General features: G+C 37.2%; 1 protein-coding gene across 1 annotated transcript; it reads right to left on the minus strand.

Moving 5' to 3' along the window:
- Positions 1-9932: 9932 nt before the first annotated feature.
- On the minus strand, positions 9933-20005 carry LOC117400074 (lectin-like). Its single transcript, XM_033999516.3, has 6 exons — positions 19900-20005; positions 18405-18477; positions 17563-17699; positions 13736-13870; positions 10613-10721; positions 9933-10069 (listed from the first exon to the last, which is right to left on the minus strand). The coding sequence occupies exons 2-6, from the start codon at positions 18463-18465 to the stop codon at positions 9990-9992; spliced, it is 522 nt and encodes a 173-aa protein (XP_033855407.2). The 5' UTR covers positions 18466-18477; positions 19900-20005; the 3' UTR covers positions 9933-9989.
- Positions 20006-25111: the final 5106 nt, after the last annotated feature.

The following is a 25111-nucleotide window of genomic DNA, read 5'->3' on the forward strand; positions in this document are numbered from 1 at the left end:
GCAGTATTAAAGTAATAAGTTACTTTTTTCAGAACATGCCCAATTCTGGGGAGTCTATAAGGAAAGGGTCAGCAGGTGCTGTGTATACAGAGGAATTGATTTTTTTAACTAGTCATTAATCTCCAGCTGATCCACTGTGGGCGGTCCTGTTTTTGTGCTAATTTGCATAATAAAATGAGAGGCTGCTGATTGGTGGAGTTGGTGTGCAAGCAGTTTTCTGGCCTTGTCTACATACTGATACACTGCATGCCGAGGTTTAACCAAAATCTGTTGAGCTTACCTTGAAGAGAGAAGGCTGAATTCACTTTGTAACATTAGGTCACTGTTTGAAAAGATCCTGAGTGGGGAGCTGGCATATTGCTGGTCTATTTGTAAAATGTTGTCTGTTAATTCAGTAAATCTCTTACTACAGCGTTTATTGGTGTTTCCTTTTGGGTGACTGGAGAGTGGGTGGCATTGGTTTCAGAAGAAATGAACTCAATACACTTTTGGTCTGAGAGCAGCAGGGTGTTAAAGCAGCAAGTGCGCTGTCATGTTACCTTCTTGGAGGGGAAAAAGACTTGGGGTGCATGATCAGATATCACAATATCTGATAGGAGCATGAATGGACAGAAGGAAGCAAATTAGTAGCACTTATTTTTGAATATTGCAAAATCTGTTTATAGATTTATTTCTAAATATATTTTCAGGATCTTTTAACATATTTCTCTTCCATGTGAAAAATAAATGATCAGAATTATAATTAAAAACACAAACACAGGGTATGAATGCTGCTTAACTTTATTTATCAATCAGAACTGTCAAAAAGCTGACATTCTGTTTCAGAGATTTATGCAAATGGTTAATTATACATGCCTCATAAAGAACCACTTTCAATACCCTTTGGGTTGTTCTAAAGAACATTTTAGAACGGTTGTTCATTTTGGGTTCCATATACAAGACAAGTCAAAGAAACTTTCTAACGGAAGGTTCTGACAGAATTCTTTGTTCTAAGTTTCAAGTGTAGCGAAGAAACACAAGTTTGAATGAAATGCTGAGTAGAGCATTAATATATATTAAGGAGGCTGTGTGGTCCAGTGGTTAAAGAAAAGGGCTTGTAACCAGGAGATCCCCGGTTCAAATCCCACCTCAGCCACTGACTCATTGTGTGACCCTGAGCAAGACACTTAATCTCCTTGTGCTCCGTCTTTCGGGTGAGACGTAGTTGTAAGTGACTCTGCAGCTGATGCATAGTTCACACACCCTAGTCTCTGTAAGTCGCCTTGGATAAAGGTGTCTGCTAAATAAACAAATTATATATATATATATATATATATATATATATATATATATATATATATATATATATATATATAAATATATATACATATACAGTATATATATATATATATATACAGACATGCTCAAATTTGTTGGTACCCTTACAGCTCATTGAAATAATGCTTCATTCCTCCTGAAAAGTGATGAAATTAAAAGCTATTTTATCATGTATACTTGCATGCCTTTGGTATGACATAGAATAAAGCAAAGAAGCTGTGAAAAGAGATGAATTATTGCTTATTCTACAAAGATATTCTAAAATGGCCTGGACACATTTGTTGGTACCCCTTAGGAAAGATAATAAATAATTGGATTATAGTGATATTTCAAACTAATTAGTTTCTTTAATTAGTATCACACATGTCTCCAATCTTGTAATCAGTCATTCAGCCTATTTAAATGGAGAAAAGTAGTCATTGTGCTGTTTGGTATCATTGTGTGCACCACACTGAACATGGACCAGAGAAAGCAAAGGAGAGAGTTCTCTGAGGAGATCAGAAAGAAAACAATAGACAAGCATGGTAAAGGTAAAGGCTACAAGACCATCTCCAAGCAGCTTGATGCTCCTGTGACAACAGTTGCAAATATTATTAAGAAGTTTACGGTCCATGGAACTGTAGCCAACCTCCCTGGGCGCGGCCGCAAGAGGAAAATCGACCCCAGACTGAACAGAAGGATAGTGCGAATGGTAGAAAAAGAATCAAGGATAACTGCCAAAGAGATACAAGCTGAACTCCAAGGTGAAGGTACGTCAGTTTCTGATCGCACCATCCGTCGCTTTTTGAGCGAAAGTGGGCGCCATGGAAGAAGACCCAGGAGGACTCCACTTTTTAAAAAAAACCATAAAAAAGCCAGACTGGAATTTGCTAAAATGCATATTGACAAGCCACAATCCTTCTAGGAGAATGTCCTTTGGACAGATGAGTCAAAACTGGAGCTTTTTGGCAAGTCACATCAGCTCTATGTTCACAGACAAAAAAATGAAGCTTTCAAAGAAAAGAACACCATACCTACAGTGAAACATGGAGGCTTGGTTATGTTTTGGGGCTGCTTTGCTGCACCTGGCACAGGGTGCCTTGAATCTGTGCAGGGCACAATGAAATTGCAAGACTATCAAGGCATTCTGGAGTGAAACGTACTGCCCAGTATCAGAAAGCTCTGTCTCAGTCGCAGGTCATGGGCCCTCCAACAGGATAATGACCCAAAACACACAGCTAAAAGCACCCAAGAATGGATAAGAACAAAACATTGGACTATTCTGAAGTGGCCTTCTATGAGTCCTGATCTGAATCCTATCGAACATCTATGGAAAGAGCTGAAACTTGCAGTCTAGAGAAGGCACCCATCAAACCTGAGACAGCTGGAGCAGTTTGCTCAGAAAGAGTGGGCCAGACTACCTGTTAACAGGTGCAGAAGTCTCATTGAGAGCTACAGAAAACGTTTGATTGCAGTGATTGCCTCTAAAGGTTGTGCAACAAAATATTAGGTTAGCGGTCCCATCATTTTTGTCCATGCCATTTTCATTTGTTTTCTTATTTACAATGTTATGTTGAATAAAAAATCAAAAGCAAAGTCTGATTTCTATTAAATATGGAATAAACAATGGTGGATGCCAATTACTTTTGTCAGTTTCAAGTTATTTCAGAGAAAATTGAGCATTCTTTGTTTTTTGTGGAGGGGTACCAACAAATTTGAGCACGTCTGTATATATATATATATATATATATATATATATATATATATATATATATATATTACCCCCAAAATTAATATGCAGACAGTTTTCAATAAATAAGTTGTTGGGTTCTCCCTGGTTCCAGGTGTTGTAGTCCCATTTAGATCCATCGGTCCAATACCATGACCCCTCCTGTAGAGGTGAAAGGTGGAAGATAAAATGCTGTTAAATAATAAGACTACAATAAAATGTACAAACGACAGGAGGCCATTCTGCCCATCAGTTCTCATCTGGTTCCTGGTGGCAGACTGATCTCAGAACTTTCTCAAGTTGAAGGAGTCCAATGATTCGACATCAACAACATGGCTAGATAACCCATTCCACACCCTCAACACTCCCTCTGTCCTAAGTCTGTCTTCACTTAATTGTATCCGCTGACCCTGGTTTCTGTGCTGCACTTAAAGTATTGGTTCAGGTTCAATATATCAACTCCTTTTAAGATAATAAAGACGTGTTTGCTGCCAAACATTTGCTTTGTAGACAAAACCCAAATATTTGTAGATCAGTGTCCTGGGAGACAGTAAGCAAGGCTAGATGTCCTCCTCCTACACTTTTCAACATGTCATTCTCTGAAAGCCTTGACAAAATGGCAGAATTAAAAATGCCTTACTAAGTAAGATAGGATTTTTTTTAACGGTCATTTTTGGTAGCAGGTGTATAGCACGTGCGGTGCGGATGCAGTAATCCCAAGAACAAACAGACAACAAAGTACGGGTGAAATGGTTGATTTAATGATTGTAAATCCAATGGTCCGATGAAGTCCCGTAAACAATAAGCACAGTACTAAACACACAATTAGACACACACGCGATCACAGGTACAAAGAGAGTGCTCTCAGTGCTTGTGGTGAAGTACAATATAATACGTGCTATAGTGGTAAAACAAGTGCTTGATAAGAATGTTAATCGTGACTGTAGTGCAGTGTTGATCCGGTTTTGGCGACAGCTCCGGATTCGTGTGTAGCCGTCTAGTGCTATATAACAAAAACACAGACAGTTAGTAAACAGACAAAACAAACAAAAAAAAAAAAAACACTCACAAACTCTTTCTTTTTACTGTGGGAAATCTCATGGGTTCGATGGAAAAAGAGAAATGGATTCCTTTGGATCACAGTTTTATCCCCTCGGTATTCTCTTTCAAGGAACCAGGTTTACGGTAAATAACTTAACGATATATGTATTGCATTTCCTGAATACATGTTCCACTGTTTCTACTTCACCACAATTACTACATAACCAATTATAATGACTCCCAATCCTGTATAAATGATAATGTAATGTTGTGTGTCCTAACCTTAGTATATTAATATTAGTTTCTTTCTCCCTGTTTATCCCTTTCCCCATATGTTTGTATTTCCCTTCTTTTTAGTGATTTTTATAATTAAATCTTCCCTTTCCACTGCTTTCCCATTGTTCTTGCCATACATCCATTCTGTTTGCTTTAGCCACAGCATTCACCTCTGCAGGACTCAAAGGTATTATTATGTCTATTTGTTTATTTAGAGTTGCTTTTTTTATTGGCAAAAATCAATCACCTCCAACGAACCCACCTGACGTGCTTTACAAACCCTGCCTTTTAAGAATACCTCACGAGCCAATTGTGAACCGAATTTGGAACACACCGGACCGCTGATACAGTAAAGAGTTCCATATCGGCAGAGGCGGGTGAAAGTTTGGTTGACAATGAGAAAGGAGTCGGTAGAGATCATCTCGTCGATTTCATTGGCTGCCCAGCTCGTCAGCGGGGCCCCCAAATGGCAGTTTCTGTGAGAAGTTAAAAGTCTTAAAGGAAAGTGTTCATGCTTCGGGACATCGAAAGTGTAGGGACTAGCCTTACAATGTAACGATGTTGAATTAAACATTCTCTTTTTTTTTTTGTCAAAAGCTGCTGTCACGAAATCCGCGTGTTCAGATTCTTTTACGTACTCTTTTGAATTGCTCAGCACACACTCTTATCTCAGGGGAGACGTTAGGAGGACAGAGATGTTATTACTCCTAGTGGGATATAGTTCGTGTTCTGGACCCGCAGTATATCCATATGACTAATATAGAACTCAAGAAATTGACAGACTCATGTATTTAAAGTTGTTTACGAATCAGAGTATGATCTGTACTCGTTCGGTTTATTAACGGTTAAATATTGGATAGAGTAGCTACAGGCTACGTCGTATCCCCAGCTGACAGACACACTGGGCAGTCCAGTGTCTTAACAGATAATATCAACGTTAACACTTTAATACATGTATATATATGTAATCAAGGCCGACAAGCAGGCCAAGAACACGTCACCTAAAGTACCCAATGGTCTATTTCAGCACATTCAACAAAACTCTATCTTATTTCTAAAACATAGCGTGAGTCCCTTATAGCAATACATGCAATACATGTGAGATAAAATAATAATAATTGCTTAATGCTTACCCTTTAATATAAATCGTAAAAGGATATGGCTGTCTTCACCAGGCAAATTAAACTGAGGTCAATCAGCTCAACTGTGTAAGTCTGCAAAAGATGGACCACCTTACCCTGTCTGGGATGAGTGTGGTACTCCATTGAAATTTACTCAGGAGTTTTATAGGTTTTTCGTCTCATTGGAATACATGGAACGCCTCAATTAAATCCAATCATTAATCAGGTGAGACAGCTCTTTATCCCTTTTACAAATAATAGTTTTCAAAAGATCCGGACTAACTTTTCAGAATTAATAGGTGTCATGTACTCAAATAAATTCAAAACTTCACATTTGTTTCAACTCTTATGATCTCATTTCTTTGCTTTCCTCCGAGCCCCTCCTATATCTGAAAAGTTAAGTGAACCAAGGTTCCCAGGATCTTGGTTTATAATATAATATAAAAACACTACTGCATGCAAAACACTATTTTTATATGTGTTATATATGAGAGATGTTCTTAATATGTGACATCATCTTCTAAGTGATTATATTATGCTAAATTAAAGGTATGTGTTTCTTTTAACTTCATATTGTTTCATCATTTTGTTAATGAGTCAGTTTTGATTCCATATACCATTGTCTAACAGAGTATTTGACAAAAGTTTGTCTCATACAATATTCAAGTCATTTAGTTTCACTAAGTTTAAGTGGTAATAGTTTTCATTACAATTATTTATCCATTAAGAGATGCACTGACCAGGCTCTGACCTGTACCTCTCTGGGAATATGTTACTGCAAGCAGTTTCCACAGTCTCTTGTTTTTTCCAAGGTCAGAGTCTGTGAAAACACTTTTTAGATTTATGACCTATAAAGGTCTGTTAAGCCATCATTTTTGCATATTATTTCAAGATATATTCTTATCTGTGCTAAACCACTAATTCCATAAACCTTAACACTCCATCTCTATGAGGCTTGCAGCTCTGCTGAAGTGGAACCCATGGACATTCCTTCTTTCTAGATAAGAAGAGAGGCCCTGTTTTCACTGCAGCAGTTTCAAATCACCACATTATAAGGAATCCATCTACCATCATTAGACAATAGTATAGTGGATTAATAACAAGGTACATTATAGTATATTATTACAAACTTAACACAAAAACATAACACAACACCTTTTAACTTCTATAATTCAATGGATATCATAATGTCTAGAGGTCTTATTGTTCAATAGAATGAGAAATAAACTTGTACCATTTTCCCATTTAAGTAAATCGAATACTGCTCCAGGTTTTAATCTTCTTATCACTACAGCAAAGTCGTGAACAAGCAATAATACTTGTCAGTTTTAAATAATATATTTTCTCATTATAGCAAATACTTAAAACATATTATTAATCTTATGAAATAACTGTTATGAACTATAAACAGTGTCAATTAGCACTGAACCTGTTTCATTATAAGATAATCTTTCAATTAATTTACCTCTGTTTATCAGTTGCTATAATATTACTTTGGTGAATACCTCTTAAGATTTAAATCCGAAAAAGGGCCAGTATAACTGCATTCAACTAGGCTTGACCCTTCTCCTTGTTCATACAAAATCCAGCCGAGACAGGATTTTTTTTCTCAAGACCTCTGGCTTGTTAGTTAATCTTTTGGTCATAAAGAGTCTCTTCTTATCTTGTGTTTTTACGGCATAAATTTGTAGATTAACGTTCACTTTTAGCCGGAATGGTGCTTTTTATCAAGCGTCATACTTTCTGAAGATAAGATATACAAGTGGTAAATCGTTACTTAAGTATTTAATTAAATGTCAAATCCATAACGAGTTGACTGACCTATTTCATGGAGCAAGAGAGCCATCTACTGGCGGTACAAGGATACTCTTTCTTTATCCCTCTTCTAACACTTCATTTTTTATATTACAATACATTCCATATTTGAAATTGCCTAGTCCATGTCCTGTATATCCCAGCGTTCCCAGCAGGATTCAACTTCTGTGCCGGGTTTAGCTCTGGTTAGTTCCGCAAAAACGACAACAGGCCCCTTTATCCAAAGTTTAGCATCACAGGTGTGAGACGCCATCTTCCTCACTTCGTCCCTACAAGATACTTGGACACGTTTAGCTGGGACACCTTCTACACATTCCAATTTACCTAGATGTGCCCATTTCACTAAATGACCTCCTTCACAATTTATGCATTCAATCCTCTTAATATCCTTTGGATCTACATTTAGACGAGAGAAAGAAATTCCTTCAGAATCATTACATTCAAACAAGATTCTACAGTGTTTAGCTAAATGACTACAGGCTGGACAAAGTTTGGGCCCAGTCACTGATGACTTGCTTTGGCACATATTACATGCACACATAACAAGAGGATTATGTTTCAATTTGTGTGTCAGGGTTAATTCTGCACCATGTACAATAGTTCTGGATCTGTATACATTGTTACTATACATTCCCTTCTGTTCGCACAGAGTCACTTTGCGAGGTACGCCTTCCATCCAGAACACTGAAGGAGGCCAAAACTCACTGTTATTCATATTTTCTGGTATCCAATTACTGTTCTGCCTCACATCATCAGTTGGCAGACACAATACAACTGAATCTGATTCAATTGATGAACCAACAGCTGTAGCTACTGAGATCCTCCATGCAAAAGGAGTCAATATTTTACTGACCAGCCTAGCTGATTCAGCGTCACTTGTGACACTGCAATGCTACTATGGTTTAAAATTGTTCTGCCGAAAAAAAGTCATAACAACAGCCTCTTCCAAGTTATTGAGATAATTTGCATTTCTTGAAATTCAAAATTAATGGTAGCAGATGTTACAGAAAGCAACAGAGAAAGGTACGTTTTACTAATAATCATGTTCAAGTGTTTATGATGTGTTCTAGGAACTTGTCAGTAAAAGTGTTCCGCTTATAACATCTATAACGTCACAGCAACTAAGCAAATAGCAAAGTAATAGCCTGGGATACAGGAAATATCAACTGGATGAGCCCATTGAAAACATTTCTCATCAGATGTAATTTTCATGGGAGATGAATACTGTATTTGTTTTCTAGGTAAACTGCCAGAGTTTACTGTATAACTGTGCAAATAGGCGCATACAGGCATATACGTGAGATAAGCATATGAGCAGTTAGAAAACAGTAAAAGAGAAAGCAAAAAATGTAAATCAGCATTTTAATGTGGACCACTTGAGCAGTTACCATACACTGTCCTGTGTACTGCATGGTGGTCCGGACCACTCGGGCAAAACTATGGTACAGTGTTGTGTGTACCGTAGAGTGGTCTGGACCACACAGGCTACAAAGCAGCCTGTGTGGTCCGACCTCTGCTTGGCCTAAGTGTCTGAAGATAATCTCTCCGGATTCTAGGGCTCTTATAAATGGGGAAATAATGCAATCTAAAGTAATTAAAAAAAGCTTTGGAAATAAAAACTGGGATACACTGAAAAAGGTAAAGACATTTTGGAAGTATATTCATTTTGATAGAATTGACCCATCAGCAGGAGAGGCAGTGTGGACTAACAAATCAAGTCAAGTTTAGTAAGCTGATAAAAACCGATAAATAAAGTTAGTCTTAAAGAGTTTTTTAAAGGCGTGGTAGACTGAAATCCCCTAACAGGTAAAGCTCTCATGAGCAATTTTGAACTGAAAGTTATTAAAGGACATATGAACTGCTGTGGGATTAACTGGAATAACAAAATCAAACCTGAGTGTAGAAAAAGTTACAGTAGTCCCACTCAGCATGTTTAAAGGCATTCTCTGCATCAAGAGAGACAAAGACCTCTGGGACTGGAGAAGGGGAAGATGTGTAAATAATACTGAAAACCCTAAAAAAAATTAGTGTCTTCCCTGTATAAAACCTGATCACATGAGATTATAGGAGGAATAACTTATTCAAGGCGATGGGCAAGGGCCTTGGCAAGAATCTTGACATCCACATTTAGGATGGAAATAGGAAGATATGAACCACAGTCCAGGGGGTATTTCTTCTTTTTTAATAGTAATGTTACACAGGCTTTTTGTAGCGCCTGCCAGAGAGTCTGAAAACATAGAATTCAGAAGTGGAGACAGTTTGGAAACTCTATGGGGAACCCATCTAGGTCAGATGACTTACCGCTCTGCATAGAACTAATTGATGGAGTTATTTCTCCTAAGGTTAGAGGTTCCTCTAAACTGGCCTTTGAATCTGGATCTATAGTGGGGATGTCTGTAGCACCTTTTTTGTCTGAGAGCACCAAGAGCGCTGTGATGTTGGGGGGGGGGGGCTCCAAGACTTGGGGTGCATGATCAGATATCACAATACTCTGATAGGAGCACGAATGGACAAAAGGAAGCAATTTAGTAGCAATTATTTTTGAATATTGCAAAATATGTTTCTATGCAGGATATGTTTTAAACATATGTGTTTCATGTGAAAAATAAATGATCAGAAATTATTTAATTATAATAAAAAATACAAACACGGTATGAATGCTGCTTAATTTTATTTATCAATCAGAACTGTCAAAAAGCTGACATTCTGTTTCAGCGTGGATCATTATATTTATACATACAGACAGATGGATACAAATTATTACAGGCTTTGTCATTCCAACCTCCAGGAACTGAAAGAAATGAGAAAAAAGAATTCAGTCTCTGTCGCACAAAGCACTATCTCAGGGACAGTATAGTCTGGATATTGTAATGTATATCAACCAGTATGATCTCTTTGTAGGGTAAACCCCACTGCAGTAATCAAAAAGGTTTAACCAGACTTCAAAAGACACCGTTTCAATATGTGCTCCTTAAACGTGTCATAATTAAACGCAACATGAATTTGTTTGCATTTCGACTGTATTTGCTTCTACCAAAGACTGCTTGTGTCTTGCAAGTTAAACCACAGACTTTATTCGGTTCCTTTCAAAACTTTTGCCTTTGCTGAACTGGGCCACGTGTCTCATAAAGAACCACTTTCAATACCCTTTGGGTTGTTCTAAAGAACAAAAGAACGGTCCTTCGTTGTGGGTTCCATACACGAGACAAGTCAAAGAAACTTTCTAACGGAAGGTTCTAACAGAATTCTTTGTTCTAAGTTTCAGCTGTAGCGAAGAAACACAAGTTTGAAATGCTGAGTAAACCATTAAAATATATAGAAATATTTATATTACCCCCAAAATGAATATGCAGACAGTTTTCAATAAATAAGTTGTTGGGTTCTCCCTTGTTCCAGTTGTTGTAGTCCCATTTAGATCCATCGGTCCAATACCATGACCCCTCCTGTAGAGGTGAAAGGTGGAAGATAAAATGCTGTTAAATAATATAAGACTACAATAAAATGTACAAACGACAGGAGGCCATTCTGCCCATCAGTTCTCATCTGGTTCCTGGTGGCAGACTGATCTCAGAACTTTCTCAAGTTGAAGGAGTCCAATGATTCGACATCAACAACATGGCTAGATAACCCATTCCATACCCTCAACACTCCCTGTCCTAAGTCTGTCTTCAGTTAATTGTATCCGCTGACCCTGGTTTCTGTGCTGCACTTAAAGTATTGGGTCAGGTTCAATATATCAATTCTTTTAAGATAATAAAGACTTGTTTGCTGCCAAACATTTGCTTTGTAGACAAAATCCAAATATTTGTAGATCAGTGTCCTGGGAGACAGTAAGCAAGGCTAGATGTCCTCCTCCTACACTTTTCAACATGTCATTCTCTGAAAGCCTTGACAAAATGGCAGAATTAAAAATGCCTTACTAAGTAAGATAGGATTTTTTTGGTATTTAATTTGGATTTATTCAACCAGTTAATCTATTTACATGTGTTAAATAATTTTTGGTTTGCTTTTTCAAGTAAAATAACCCTTGAATACTTTGAGATTAGATCCATATTTTATTAATTTTAGAACACAGTATATTTGGCTGCATACACAGAGAAATATGCATTTAGTTTTTCTGTATAGTTGCCAGTATTTATGTATGTTCATTAATTACAAGATTACATTTATTTTATTCAATCAGCACAGTGAAAAAGGTAGGATTTTTTAGTATTGTATTGTAGAGTGTTGGAAGTGAACACAACAGGCATTAGTCCTGTTGTAGGTACCTACAGACCTGTATTGATGACTTGTTTATACAATTATTGAGTATCAATCAATAACAGTCTGAGAGTTTTTTAAAATTGAACCTGTCATGATCAAACAGACTAAAAGTCGTGTATATATTATTAGCGATTATTTGCCTGCCTTTTATCCTTTTGAAATACATTTATTTTCTTCACTTTACTTAATTTCCTGAGAGATGTGTCATCACTCCTGTTATCTCTGATTAAACTCGACAAAGGAATACATATCCCAGTTTCCACAGATTCCACAGCAGTAGCTTGAGTTAGGTTTAATGAGAGGTCACGTTTACGTGACGAATCAGTTGCATTTGCTAGTTTTACAGCATATTTTGATTGTGTGTTTATGGCCTCGGTATGGCAGTAAAAATGTCTGCGCCCCGGATGAGAGGAAAATTCACTTTCAGTCAGCTTTTAAAACTCAATGCGGAAGTTAGTTACCATTTGTTGGTACTCAGTTGTAAAGGTGAGGGAAGGGCAGCTTTTCTTGTTTTGAAATCAACACGTTAATCAATAGGTGTGCTTTCATTTTTTTTTTTATACCTGCCAACAAATAGCGACTTGATTTTTGTTTCCTTTGATGTAGTTGTCCTGTTACACCATGCAAAGGATAATTCTAGTCCAGGCAGGCCCACCGAGATGACGGGGAGGACGGGGAAATTTCCCCGGGGCCCGCCTCGAAGGGGGCCCAACGCCTCGAAGGGGGGCCCTGATGAAGGGGGAACTTTTTTTTTTTTTTAAATATATAAAGTATTTTAAAACAACTAGCCCTGCTCAAGACCCTTTGCATTCCCACCACCACATTAAAAAGAAAAACTCCCGTACTGCACACCAAGCCGATGTGCTTCTGTTGTGTAATGATTGTGTATCCAGGCGCTTGTCAAACACTTCCTTTCACACAATGATTTGAACTTTCGCATTTCATATTTTACTACACCAAAAAGCTGAAAAAAAGGCATAGCAATTTTATGTATTTTATGTAAGAGTTTTAAAAACTTTAAAAGAACCCTAAAGTTGCACAATATATACCACAGTATGAATTATTCTATTAAGATCTATAATTTGCTCAAAACAACGTGGTGCAGCAGTTTGTTAGAAAAATGGTATCGTGTAAAATAAATAAAGTACTTTCTTCAGCTGGTGGTAAACACAATTAGAGAATGATCGGTTATATTGCTTAAAATACAAATATATTTACCAATACAGGCTATTGGTTAAGAGCAGAGATGAGTGGTTTATTTTTGGCACGGGATAAATAAAATAGTGTATAGCAACACCATTAAAATGTAGTTTATGCTAAAAACGTATGTTATTTGATGTTAAGTAAGCTTCCGATTAATGACTATTACACATGGAGTTTGTACAAAAAAAATATTTATTCACTTACCTAAAAAAAAAATTTGAATACTGTAAATAACATTGAGATATTGAAACTTCTAGGCATCATTGACAGTTTCCTTCAAACCCATTACCAAAATACTGTATCGGTTGAAATGATCTTCCTCAGACACTGCTAAGCTTGCAAGTATCTTTGCTTGGTTTAGAAGCTTGGTTTAGACTACAGTATACTACAAAGTCTGATGAATGTAGTACAATGGGGGAGGGGTGGCAGCGGGACATACCAATCCTTCCCCGGGGCCCATGACGGCTCTCGGTGGCCCTGAGTCCAGGTAGCCTGGTTGAATTTCCCAAAATTGTTTTAGGTTTGGGGTTAGTAGTGTATCGGCGGGCCTGACCTAATATCTTAGGCACCATAATAGCTAGGCTTGTTTGAAAGTACAGATTTGGAGCTTTCCAGTGATGTATCGTATGTCCTGAACAGACGTTCCTAAGCAAAACTACAGCAAACCAAATGACGGCTAGAAGTAAAGGAAAAATAAAATAAAGTGTTCATATCCACATTGTCATTCATTTACTTCAGTTGTTAGTTATATGTTGTCTTATTGCTGGGGTCTGCTTGGACCCCAGGTTACCAGGAAAGTCAGTTTTCCGACATGTCCTTATGAGGGTTAAATGTCAGCACACTCCTACTGGTGACTGAATACAAAAATAACAAACATCCCATCAAAACAGTCATACACAGACCCACAACACGACAGAGGATATCCACAACACATTCAACAAAGTGGGTTTATTTTTGGTAAGGGAAGCCATATAAAAAGAGGTTAATGTACCTTGAAGCAGTCAGAACCCCCAAGCCAGGTAAAAGCATCTGAGGCATCATTCTTGTTGATCAGGTTCTGGATGAAATTGTTCTCTTCGACGCTGTGTACGGAGGCGAGATTCCCCCCGATACTGAGGCAGTACAGCTGGAGGGAGCAATGAGAGACAGCTTGGACTAGGCAGACTAGGAGCACTGGGAAGCAGCATGTCCTCAATACACTGGGCACATCAGACAGCTGTTTCAATTAATGCACCTTCTGCAAGCAAAGCTCTTTCAAATGCTGCTTTATATTTCTGAATTAAAAAATGCTATATAAATAAAAAAAATCTAGATTTCATCTAAAGATCCTGCAAAAATTGGCTGGCTTTCATAGACTCATATTTGCGAGGAGCAGTTACCTAGAATGATTTTGGATTAAATTACCCTTGTATTGGTATCCAGGAAAAAGCTTGTCTAATCTGAGTATTCGCCATGGTAACAGTGTCGCAGGTGACGCTGAACTAGTTATTCCATATAGTAAAATATTGACTCCTTTGACATGGAGGATCTCGGTAGCTACAGCTGTTGGTTCATCAATTGAATCAGATTCAGTTGTATTGTGTCTGCCAACTGATGATGTGAGGCAGAACAGTAATTGGATACCAGAAAATATGAATAACAGTGAGTTTTGGCCTCCTTCAGTGTTCTGGATGGAAGGCGTACCTCGCAAAGTGACTCTGTGCGAACAAAAGGAAATATAAAGAAATAATATTTTCAGCTAAACGTGTCCAAGTATCTTATAGGAATGAAGTCAGGCCATGGAAATCCACACCTGTGATGGAGAAACATTGGATCAAGGGACTTCTTGTGGAAACAACTAAGAGCGAAACCTGGTACAGAAGCTGAATCCTGCTGGGAACATATGGATGTGCAGGACATGGACTAGGCAATTTCAAATATGGAATGTATTATAAAATGAAGTGTCAAAGATATTAGGAAGGATAAAGAAAGAGTATCCTTGTACCACCAGTAGATGGCTCTCTTGCTCCATGAAATAGGTCAGTCTACATATGGTTCTAATTGAACATTTAGTAATCTGAGAATTTTTAAATATATATATAATGAACGATTTACCACTAGTATATCTAATCTTCAGAAAGCATGACGCTTGATAAGAAGCACTATTCCAGCTAAAAGTGAACGTTAATTTACAAATTTATGTCAAGAAAAACACAAGATAAGACACAAGATGAGACTCTTTATGACCAAAAGATTAACTAACAATCCAGAGGTCTTGAGAAAAAATCCTGTCTCGGCTGGATTTTGTATGAACAAAGAAGAAGGGTCATACTGGCCTATATTTGGATTTAAATCCTAAATGGGATTCACCAAAATAATATTATAGCAATTAATAAACAGAGGTAAATTAATTGAAAGATTATCTTATAATGAAACGGGTTCAGTGCTAATTGAAACTGTTTATAGTTCATAACACTTATTTCATAAGATTAATAATATGTTTTAAGTATCTGCTATAATGAGAAAACATATTATTTAAAACTGACAAGTATTATTGCTTGTTCACGACTTTGCTGTAGTGATAAGAAGATTAAAACCTGGAGCAGTATTCGATTTACTTAAATGGGAAAATGGTACAAGTTTATTTCTCATTCTATTGAACAATAAGACCTCTAGACATTATGATATCCATTGAATTATAGAAGTTAAAAGGTGTTGTGTTATGTTTTTGTGTTAAGTTTGTAATAATATACTATAATGTACCTTGTTATTAATCCATTATACTATTGTCTAATGATGGTAGATGGATTCCTTATAATGTGGTGATTTGAAACTGCTACAGTGAAACCAGGGCCTCTCTTCTTATCTAGAAAGAAGGAATGTCCTTGGGTTCCACTTCAGCAGAGCTGCAAGCCTCATAGAAATAGGGTGGTAAGGTTTATGGAATTAGTGGTTTAGCACAGATAAGAATATATCTTGAAATAATATGCAAAAATTATGGCTTAACAGACCTTTATAGGTCATAAATCTAAAAAGTGTTTGCACAGACTCTGACCTTGGAAAAAACAAGAGACTGTGGAAACTGCTAGCAGTAACATATTCCCAGAGAGGTACAGGTCAGAGCCTGGTCAGTGCATCTCTTAATGGATAAATAATTGTAATGAAAACTATTACCACTTAAACTTAGTGAAACTAAATGACTTGAATATTGTATGAGACAAACTTTTGTCAAATACTCTGTTAGACAATGGTATATGGAATCAAAACTGACTCATTAACAAAATGATGAAACAATATGAAGTTAAAAGAAACACATACCTTTAATTTAGCATAATATAATCAATTAGAAGATGATGTCACATATTAAGAACATCTCTCATATATAACACATATAAAAATAGTGTTTTGCATGCAGTAGTGTTTTTATATTATATTATAAACCAAGATCCTGGGAACCTTGGTTCACTTAAACTTTTCAGATAAAGGAGGGGCTCGGAGGAAAGAAAAGAAATGAGATCATAAGAGTTGAAACAAATGTGAAGTTTTGAATTTATTGAAGTCCATGACACCTATTAATTCTGAAAAGTTAGTCCGGATCTTTTGAAAACTGTTATTTGTAAAAGGGATAAAGAGCTGTCTCACCTGATTAATGATTGGATTTAATTGAGGTGTCCCATGTATTCCAATGAGACGAAAAACCTATTTAACTCCAGAGTAATTTCAATGGAGTACCACACTCATCCCAGACAGGGCAAGGTGGTCCATCTTTTGCAAACCGACACAATTGAGCTGATTGAATTCAGTTTCATTTGCCTGGTGAAGACAGCCATATCCTTTTACGATTTATATTAAAGGGTAAGCATTAAGCAATTATTATTATTATTTTATCTCACATGTATTGCATGTATTGCCATAAGGGACTCACGCTATGTTTTAGAAATAAGAGAGAGTTTTGTTGAATGTGCTGAAATAGACCATTGGGTACTTTAGATGACGTGTTCTTGGCCTGCTTGTCGGCCTTGATTAACACATATATACATGTATTAAAGTGTTAACGTTGATATCTGTTAAGACACTGGACTGCCCAGTGTGTCTGTCAGCTGGGGATACGACGTAGCCTGTAGCTACTCTATCCAATATTTAACCGTTAATAAACCGAACGAGTACTGATAGTACTCCGATTCGTAAAAAACTTTAAATACATGAGTCTGTCAATTTCTTGAGTTCTATATTAGTCATCTGGATATACTGCGGGTCCAGAGCACGAACTATATCCCACTAGGAGTAATAACATCTCTGTCCTCCTAACGTCTCCCCTGAGATAAGAGTGTATGCTGAGCAATTCAAAAGAGTACGTAAAGAAATCTGACCACGCGGATTTCGTGACAACGGGACTAGCAGCTTCATCAAGTGTGTGTTTTTCTACCCTCGGTGTGTCTCCTGTAGCTTTATGAAATAGACGACATTGAACCGGATGTTCTATTTCAGGTGAACCAGGAAGGGGTGCTCATCGACTTCAGAGAGACAAATTTCTGGTACCAGTTGTATACAGCAGTAATATTACATAAGTTCAATACAGGGTCACCTGTGCTGTTATTTGAAACCCATAACTCTGCAGCTCCCACCTTGCCATGCCTAATTGAATTATCTCAGTGCTAGTAATGTGTGACAAATTGAAACATTGCAACCATGGAGTTCCTCCAGAGCCCAAACTCCCCACATCAAGACACGTGCAGACAAGGCCTTGACCAGGCCTGCACTATGGCCGACACCATGATCAGGTGGCAATGAAACTGGGAGAGGACCTCCTGGGTTTATGAATAGTAAAAATGATCATACCTCAGCATCAGCCCATGTCTTCTTGTCCTTTACATACTGGTAGCACCGGTCATTGAAACCGACCCATCCTTTCAGACAGGAACCCGCGCACATTGACACTTCCCTCTTCTCCACTTCTTTCTTGTCGTCACCCTGAGCTGTGAAGTACAGAACACCACAGACAGCAATGCACAGAGTGAGTTACTGTGTTGCGGTGACAGGGATTGCTCTTACCCTTTCACCAGTGTGTTTCCCAGGCAGTCTGCCCCAAGGTTTCTGCCTTATTCTGGACTAAATCTCTTTTACAGGCCTGGCAGCTAATGACAATAAATGGATAGAATTAGTACTTGTGGAATTTTTTTTTTTGTAAGAAATATACAGAGCATTTATTTTAATACTGCTTTTAAACAAATAATAAATAAACAAATAATAATAATAATAATAATAATAATAATAATAATAATAATAATAATAATAATAATAATAATAATAATAATAATAAACCATTTTAAACAAGAAGCAGTATTGTGTTACCTTGAAGCAGGGGCAGCTGGAGAATGTAGCTTTCTGCAGCCTAAACAATGTCTAATAGTTTCATTTAGCTCTGCATGTTTAAGCATCAAAACAAAATGAAACAGCAACTCAGAACAACATTTAAACCCTTTGATGGAACAGGGTCACCTGGACCCCTGCAGAAGGACTGGAGGTATGTACGTGTCTTACCATATACTGATGTCAGAACTATTAATTCATCAGCTGCTAGGAGGAGAGTCATAACATGGTTCAGTGCTCAAAACTATTTCCTCACATTTTAAACTCAGTAATACATTTGGACAGATTTTCCAATCATTTAAATAGCCTACCTGCAGCCCCACTGAGAGCCAGGGCAATGCAAACCACAACTGAGGCCACTGCTGGAAACATGATGACAGGCTCCTGGAAGAGGAAAAGAGACACCAGAGGCATCAAGTCACTGCACAGCCTGGGAAGATCCAGAAAATAAGTAGTCATGTCATATAAGTTTACCATGGTAAATTGGCATGACCAGTCTGAATTTTCCCCATGAATTTCCTATGATTATACTGTACATTTCCTATCGTTTACCAGTAAATGATTTTAACGTGCCGGTGCGCTGTGTTATTTTACTGCAGAGGCGGAGTGAGCAACGCAGGCGCTGCAGCCAGAGCCAGCACAGAAACCCTGAGCACCATCCTTCACGACACAAGCACAGTACGGACACAAGCACCACTTTCCCCAGGACCTACAGAGCACAGTGTCGTGCACAGAGGATTGTGGTTTTGGAGTGTCTTTTTGTTTGGGACTGAAACCCGTCGCATTGGCTTCCCCTATACCATAGTTGGTATAGGGGCGACTGATTTATTATTTGCTTCTTTTTAATAAATACACGTTTTTTCACTGAGAGTACTGTTTGAACATTCACGTTGTACACTGCACCACTGACATCCTGTCACATATGGTTAGCCGTGTTTTTGAAGAAACTAAAATTCAATGACAAACATTTAGACTAGAAATCGAAGATTGAATAAGACTTCTATTTGAAAGGATTTCATTTAAATTCAGTATTCTTTATTCAGGCACAACTGCACAACTGCATGACGTAATAGTTATGGATGATTACCAGTAGTGTTTATAGGTTCATACTATTCTGGTACCCTTGGTAAATTATAAAATAAATATGAAAATGACCAATCTGTAATACCATTCTACCAATGGACTCCTCATCCCATTGTCAAGGTGGGTCTTAAGGATTCCAATGATTCAGCATCAACAAAATGGCTAGGTATCCCATTCCATACCCTCACCACACTCTGTGTGAAGATGTGTCTCCTACCAGCTGTCAATCTGTGTCCAAGTTTATCTCTATTTCCAACTGTGTCCTCTGGTACTGGTTTCAGTGCTGCGCTTAAAGTATAGGTTAGGGTTGACTGTGTTAACTCCTTTAAAGATTTTGAAGACTTCAAATAATGAACATTAGAATATATATTAGCAATTCTAATTCTTTGTTCTTGTTTAAATAAATTCAGTCCCCTCAATCTTCATAGCTCATTCCTTTAAGCCCTGGGATTAGTCTGGTTGTTGTTTATTGTTCATGGCAACAATGTCCTTTTGGTATCATGGTGGACACAGTACTCTTAAGTGTGGTCTCACCAGTGCATTGGACAACCCCATCATAACCTCCTTTGATTTGTACTCTACATTTTTAACTATATACCCAATCATTGTTTGCCCTTTTAATTGCCTTGTCTCTAAGTATAGCACAGAAGCATCACCATTGTAGCGCCACAGCAATCAAAGAATGAAATGAACAGAGAGATGAAGGGATGCGAGTGCTCTTACCTGAAGAAACTGCAGATTGCTTCCTTCTCTTCGAAATGATGTGTTTGACTGAGTGCACAGCTCTTTTATACCATCGACTGTGCCTAGAGTTGATGTGCTCCTGTAACCATTGTGGCTGGTGGTGTTTGCACAAAGGAGTCTGGGTTTAACATCCTTATTATTGTTTTATTTTCTATTACATTAGAAATGTTTAAAAACAAGAACCTTTGTTTACGTTCAGGTTTGGAGCACTGGGACAAAACATTTTCATGCGAATTGAATACACCCACCCAGAGTACACAAATGGTTTATGTTTTCATTAATTTTCACACAGTTAATGGTGCGATAGCCTTATAAAAGTTTCCCATAGCAATGAAGCATAGTGAAAGCATGTGTCCTCTGGTCCTGGTTTCTGTGCAATGCTTAAAGTATCGGCTTGGGTTAACTTTGTCAATTTCAATTTATTTTATTTATATAGTGCCTTTCATACCATAGTATCTCAAAGCCCTTTACATTTCGGTTCAAACAGAACAAAATAATGCAGTATAAAGAAGTGGTAAAAATAACAGTAAATAATAATAATGATATAATAATAATAATAATAATAATAATAATAATAATAATAATAATAATAATAATAATAATAATAATTTAAGAAAACACGAAATTAATAAGAATGAACACAGAAATGAGCAAATAAAATCGCTAAAACTATTATGTTGTAAATCAGGTTAAAAAGGCTAAACTATACAATTAACTCTTTAATCTTGACTTAAAAATATTGATCAACGCAGCATCTCTAATAGAACAGGGCAATGAGTTCCACAATCTGGGGGCATTATAACTAAATACACTTTCTCCACTCCATTTCGATTTTACATTTAAGGCCAGCGTTAGCCAACTTTAAAGTGTGCAGTGGCTTATATGGTGACAGAATCTCTCTTAGGTAATCCAGTGCCATACCATTTAGTGCTTTATATGCCAATAGTAAGATTTTAAAATCAGTTCTGAAATGCATTGGAAGCCAGTGCAGTAAGGCCAGCACATGAGTTAAATGATCTCCTTTCTTAGTTGTAATTAAACCCTTAGCAGCTGCATTCGGAAGCTTCAAATGTGATAAGGCATGGCCTGGAACCCCAGCAAATAAAGCATTGCAACACCAATAGTCAAAGCCTGTTCAGATTTTTTAAAGACTTCAGATTACTTCAGTCCCTTCAATAGCTCATTCCTTTAAGCGTCTAGTGAAGCAGACAGAAGATTCTGCCGATGTCTTCACTAGGGATGTTGGACTTCCTTTAATTTCCAAAATGTTTAAACTTCAAAATCATACACCTCCCAGAACTATGCACTCAGACCAAAACGTGCTAATGGCTATCTGTAGTAAATAGTCTGGCCAGGAAATGTATCCCATAACCTTATTACAGGTATTAACCTTCTCCTTTTTCAGCTTGTCCTGTTGCCTGGAGGGCATCTTCAAATCTCAGTATCTCTTCTTTTGAGTGCTCCACCATCCGTGGTCTATATGAGGTTTTATAACCAATTACTGACCCACTTTCTCCCTTTGAAAACCCTGCTACCCCTGTCCCTGTGCTGGCTGGATGGCTGTGTACAATGTGTGTAAAATGCGGTCTTAAGTTTAAAAAATACATCTCTTATTAATTACATTCTGTGCCAGTTACAATTTACTGTAGGGGTGTGTTATGAAAATGGCCATTGATAAATTTAAATGGAGCATGAAGTAGTGGTATAAGATGTTGACACTAAATACTACTTTCCAAACACTGCTCTCAGGTGTGGCCACTTATCAACATTTATTCTGTAAACACTGAAATGAAAACTATGAGACGATTAGGCCTTGGTGACTCATGGCTTGAAGAACTAACGAAGCGAAACCAGATACTCAACACGGATACCCGCTAGCTTTCTAACATTAGCAGATCTTTCATCACAAACAGTTCTACGCCAGATTGTCACAATCAAGAGAGCTGCAAACAACACATTACAGGCAAAAGTCTCTTATCGACAGACAGCTGCACCTGCACTAACCTGAGCGTTTGAAATGGAGGTATTGTCACACTCTCGTGCTGTGAATAACATTAGGTAGCTATCTTTTTGCCATTTTAACAGGGCTACATCAAATTCACTCAGTTTTTAGCACATATTTTCACTGACTGAAAAAGTGAAAGTCTCACACGACAACAAATATAACAGTGAACATTCTTTGGTTATGTTATTAAGGTTTGAAAGTTTGAAATAAACTGCGCACTTACATATTCTCTACCCACTTACGAAAAACATAAAATGTATATTTTTATTTTTAAATAATAAACACTGCTATCAGTGGCGTAGCCAGGATTTTTTTTTCGGGAGGGGATGGAAATGGTAACTTTAGGAGTAATCACAGTGGTGCAATTGGCAACCTGATTTCTTATTTGTGCATTGACGTTTTATTTTAGAAAAATAAAGAATCTTTTTTTTAACATTAGATCCAATAGCCAAATACACTGTTGTGCAAAATAGTTAAAAAAAAAGATTTAGTTTAGAACACTTCCGATTAAAAACAAAAAAGGAAATACAAAGCAAAGGACTTGAACTTTTAACATGTGCATCAGATTTCAATTTCACATTGTGATAATAAATAAAAATAACTATATATAACTTAATTGTACTTATGGTGGTTCATTTTTGTTAACTAACATTTTGTACTCAAAGCAAAGCAAACCATTTTATTTAATCCCACAAATCCTGACTAATTTAAATTGCTGTTTGACAGGCGCAGGACTGCCGGTGGTAGCTGCTATCTTGTTGTCTTCAGACGGTTCATCAGCAGTTTTCTGCCGTTTAGACAAATTAGGGTGACCAAAACAAATAGCTATTTTTTTAATTATGGTTTTCCTTTCCCCTACCGCTGTCAGGCCATACTTCACGTCTCTCACTCAGTGTTACGTCACGTTGCGCGTCCGTTTGGACTGTAAAGTGTAAAAGCTGTGTGCATTGTCCAGTCAGAAGAGTTGAAGGTTGAGCCTCTCACGAATGACAGTAAATAGCCCAATCACAAACAGAAATTTGAAACGCGCGCGTTGGCAAAAATGAAGAAGCATTTTTTTGACAAATGCAGTATGCAGTTTTGAATGACTATACACAAAATGTATCTGAAGATGTTCCAATCCAAATATGAAAAGCTAATTTGATGCTTGATGTCTCAACGCTTTTTGTATAAATATATATATATATATCTCAAGGTACAGATCGACAGTCAGCTGTCTTAAGCCTATTTGTTTGTTTTCTTTTCTGAAATTAGGCACTTTAAGATGAAAAGCTTCAGGACAGTTTTATTATTTTGTGGATATGAACAGTTTAATTTAACATGTCCCTTTACATGAGCAGCTCAAATGTATGACTCTTTTAAAACTCAAGTTTGTGAAATATGTCTCATCTGAAACATATCTGTTTTGTTTGTCAAGTGGTGGTTTTAGGAGAAACATTTGAGATATGTCAGAGAAGAGAAAGATGCAGAGATGAGCGGTACATGTTCCTTCTGAGGAACCTTACTTAATACCACCATCGTTTAATTAAAATTAGGGAATTTTACAAAACCAACATCTGTAAAAGCATGGGTGTGTAAGTCTTTTCAGTGTATCTTCGTATTTGAAGTAAGTAAAATGTCAGGTTTTAATATTTAAACAGTGGTGGTCTGTATATCTGTCCGTTTTTAGATAATTTGATCCATTTATTATATCTTACAAAATCAGCTGATAAGAAGTTTATGTAAATCATGATGTAGTTAAATAATCAATATCTTAATAATCCTTTCCTTATCTTTAATAAAAACATTTAATCAATTACAAAACAAACTTGTACCCATCCCAAATTCAACATCTTCAATTTTGTCATACCATGAACATAAAAAATATCAAATATATATATATATATATATATATATATATATATGTGTGTGTGTGTGTGTGTGTGTGTGGACCCCTGTGGACTTGTGTGTATTGGACAAACAAAAAGAACATTAAAAATATGGATTGCAGAATACAAAGCTGCTATAAGAACCCGTAATCAGGATTATGCTATGGCCAAACACTACATTAAAGCTGGACATGGATGTTCTACACACTCACTGAGATTTGTGGGAGTGGAGAAGATCAATATACCAGCACATGGGGGCAATTTGGTCAAGGCACACTGGATATTTACTCTACAGACATTGGAACCAATTGGTCCATCTTTATACCTGTTATTTGTGGATACTTGCTTTACAAAATTTGTCTAACATCGCAACATTGCCTTTTTCTTTCCAATGTACAACAGTCATGCACAGTACAATACAGATGTGCTTAACTTTGTTATAATATCTTGATCATGTAAATCAGGGTTCGGCAATAAAATTTCAAGGACCAAATGACCAGTCGCAGGCAGGGCCACTTACACACTTACGGCACATTTTAATAATCTATGTATGACTGCTGCCGTCAGATTAAATTGTTTCACCGGCAACCGGGTCATCAATAATAATAAAAAAAAAAAGCTGTGGTCGGTTGAAAACAAATCAAAAAGGAATAAAATAACAATTGTGATCGTGTGTCCTTGTGAATTCCAAATACATATCACGCTGACTCCGCCCACTCAACACCCATTGGCCCATCGATAAGAGCAACCAGAATTATCCCGGGTTTAAAAGGCATGTCGTATACAGACAGGCTAAAAGAATTGAATCTATTCAGTCTTGATCAAAGAAGACTATGCGGTGATCTGATTCAAGCATTCAAAATCCTAAAAGGTATAGACAATGTCGACCCAGGGGACTTTTTTTTACCTTAAAAAAGAAACAAGAACCAGGGGTCACAAATGGAGATTAGATAAAGGGGCATTCAGAACAGAAAATAGGAGGCACTTTTTTACACAGAGAATTGTGAGGGTATGGAACAAACTTCCCACTAATGTTGTTGAAGCTGACACCCTGGGATCCTTCAAGAAGCTACTTGATGAGATTCTGGGATCAATAAGCTACTAACAACCAAACGAGCAAGATGGGCTGAATGGCCTCCTCTCGTTTGTAATCTTTCTTATGTTCTTATGTTCTTATGATATCCACTCGCATTCATACACACACGCAGAAAATGACATGCAGGCAAGCTACTAGGGAGAGTGATTAGCCGGTGAAACAGACTCACATCACACACCCACTCACATCAGCGGACAACACAGGAAACATTATGTATACAGT

This window comes from Acipenser ruthenus, chromosome 4, assembly GCF_902713425.1.
Source record: "Acipenser ruthenus chromosome 4, fAciRut3.2 maternal haplotype, whole genome shotgun sequence".
Lineage (NCBI taxonomy): Eukaryota > Metazoa > Chordata > Actinopteri > Acipenseriformes > Acipenseridae > Acipenser > Acipenser ruthenus.

Coding starts and splice junctions, on each gene's coding strand:
- LOC117400074 (XM_033999516.3), bottom strand. CDS start 18,465: ATGTTTCCAGCAGTGGCCTCAGTTGTGGTTTGCATTGCCCTGGCTCTC. Junction 17,700..18,404: donor GGCTCTCAGTGGGGCTGCAG/GTAGGCTATTTA, acceptor TGTACTTCACAG/CTCAGGGTGACGACAAGAAA. Junction 10,722..13,735: donor GGGGTTCTGACTGCTTCAAG/GTACATTAACCT, acceptor TCACCTCTACAG/GAGGGGTCATGGTATTGGAC.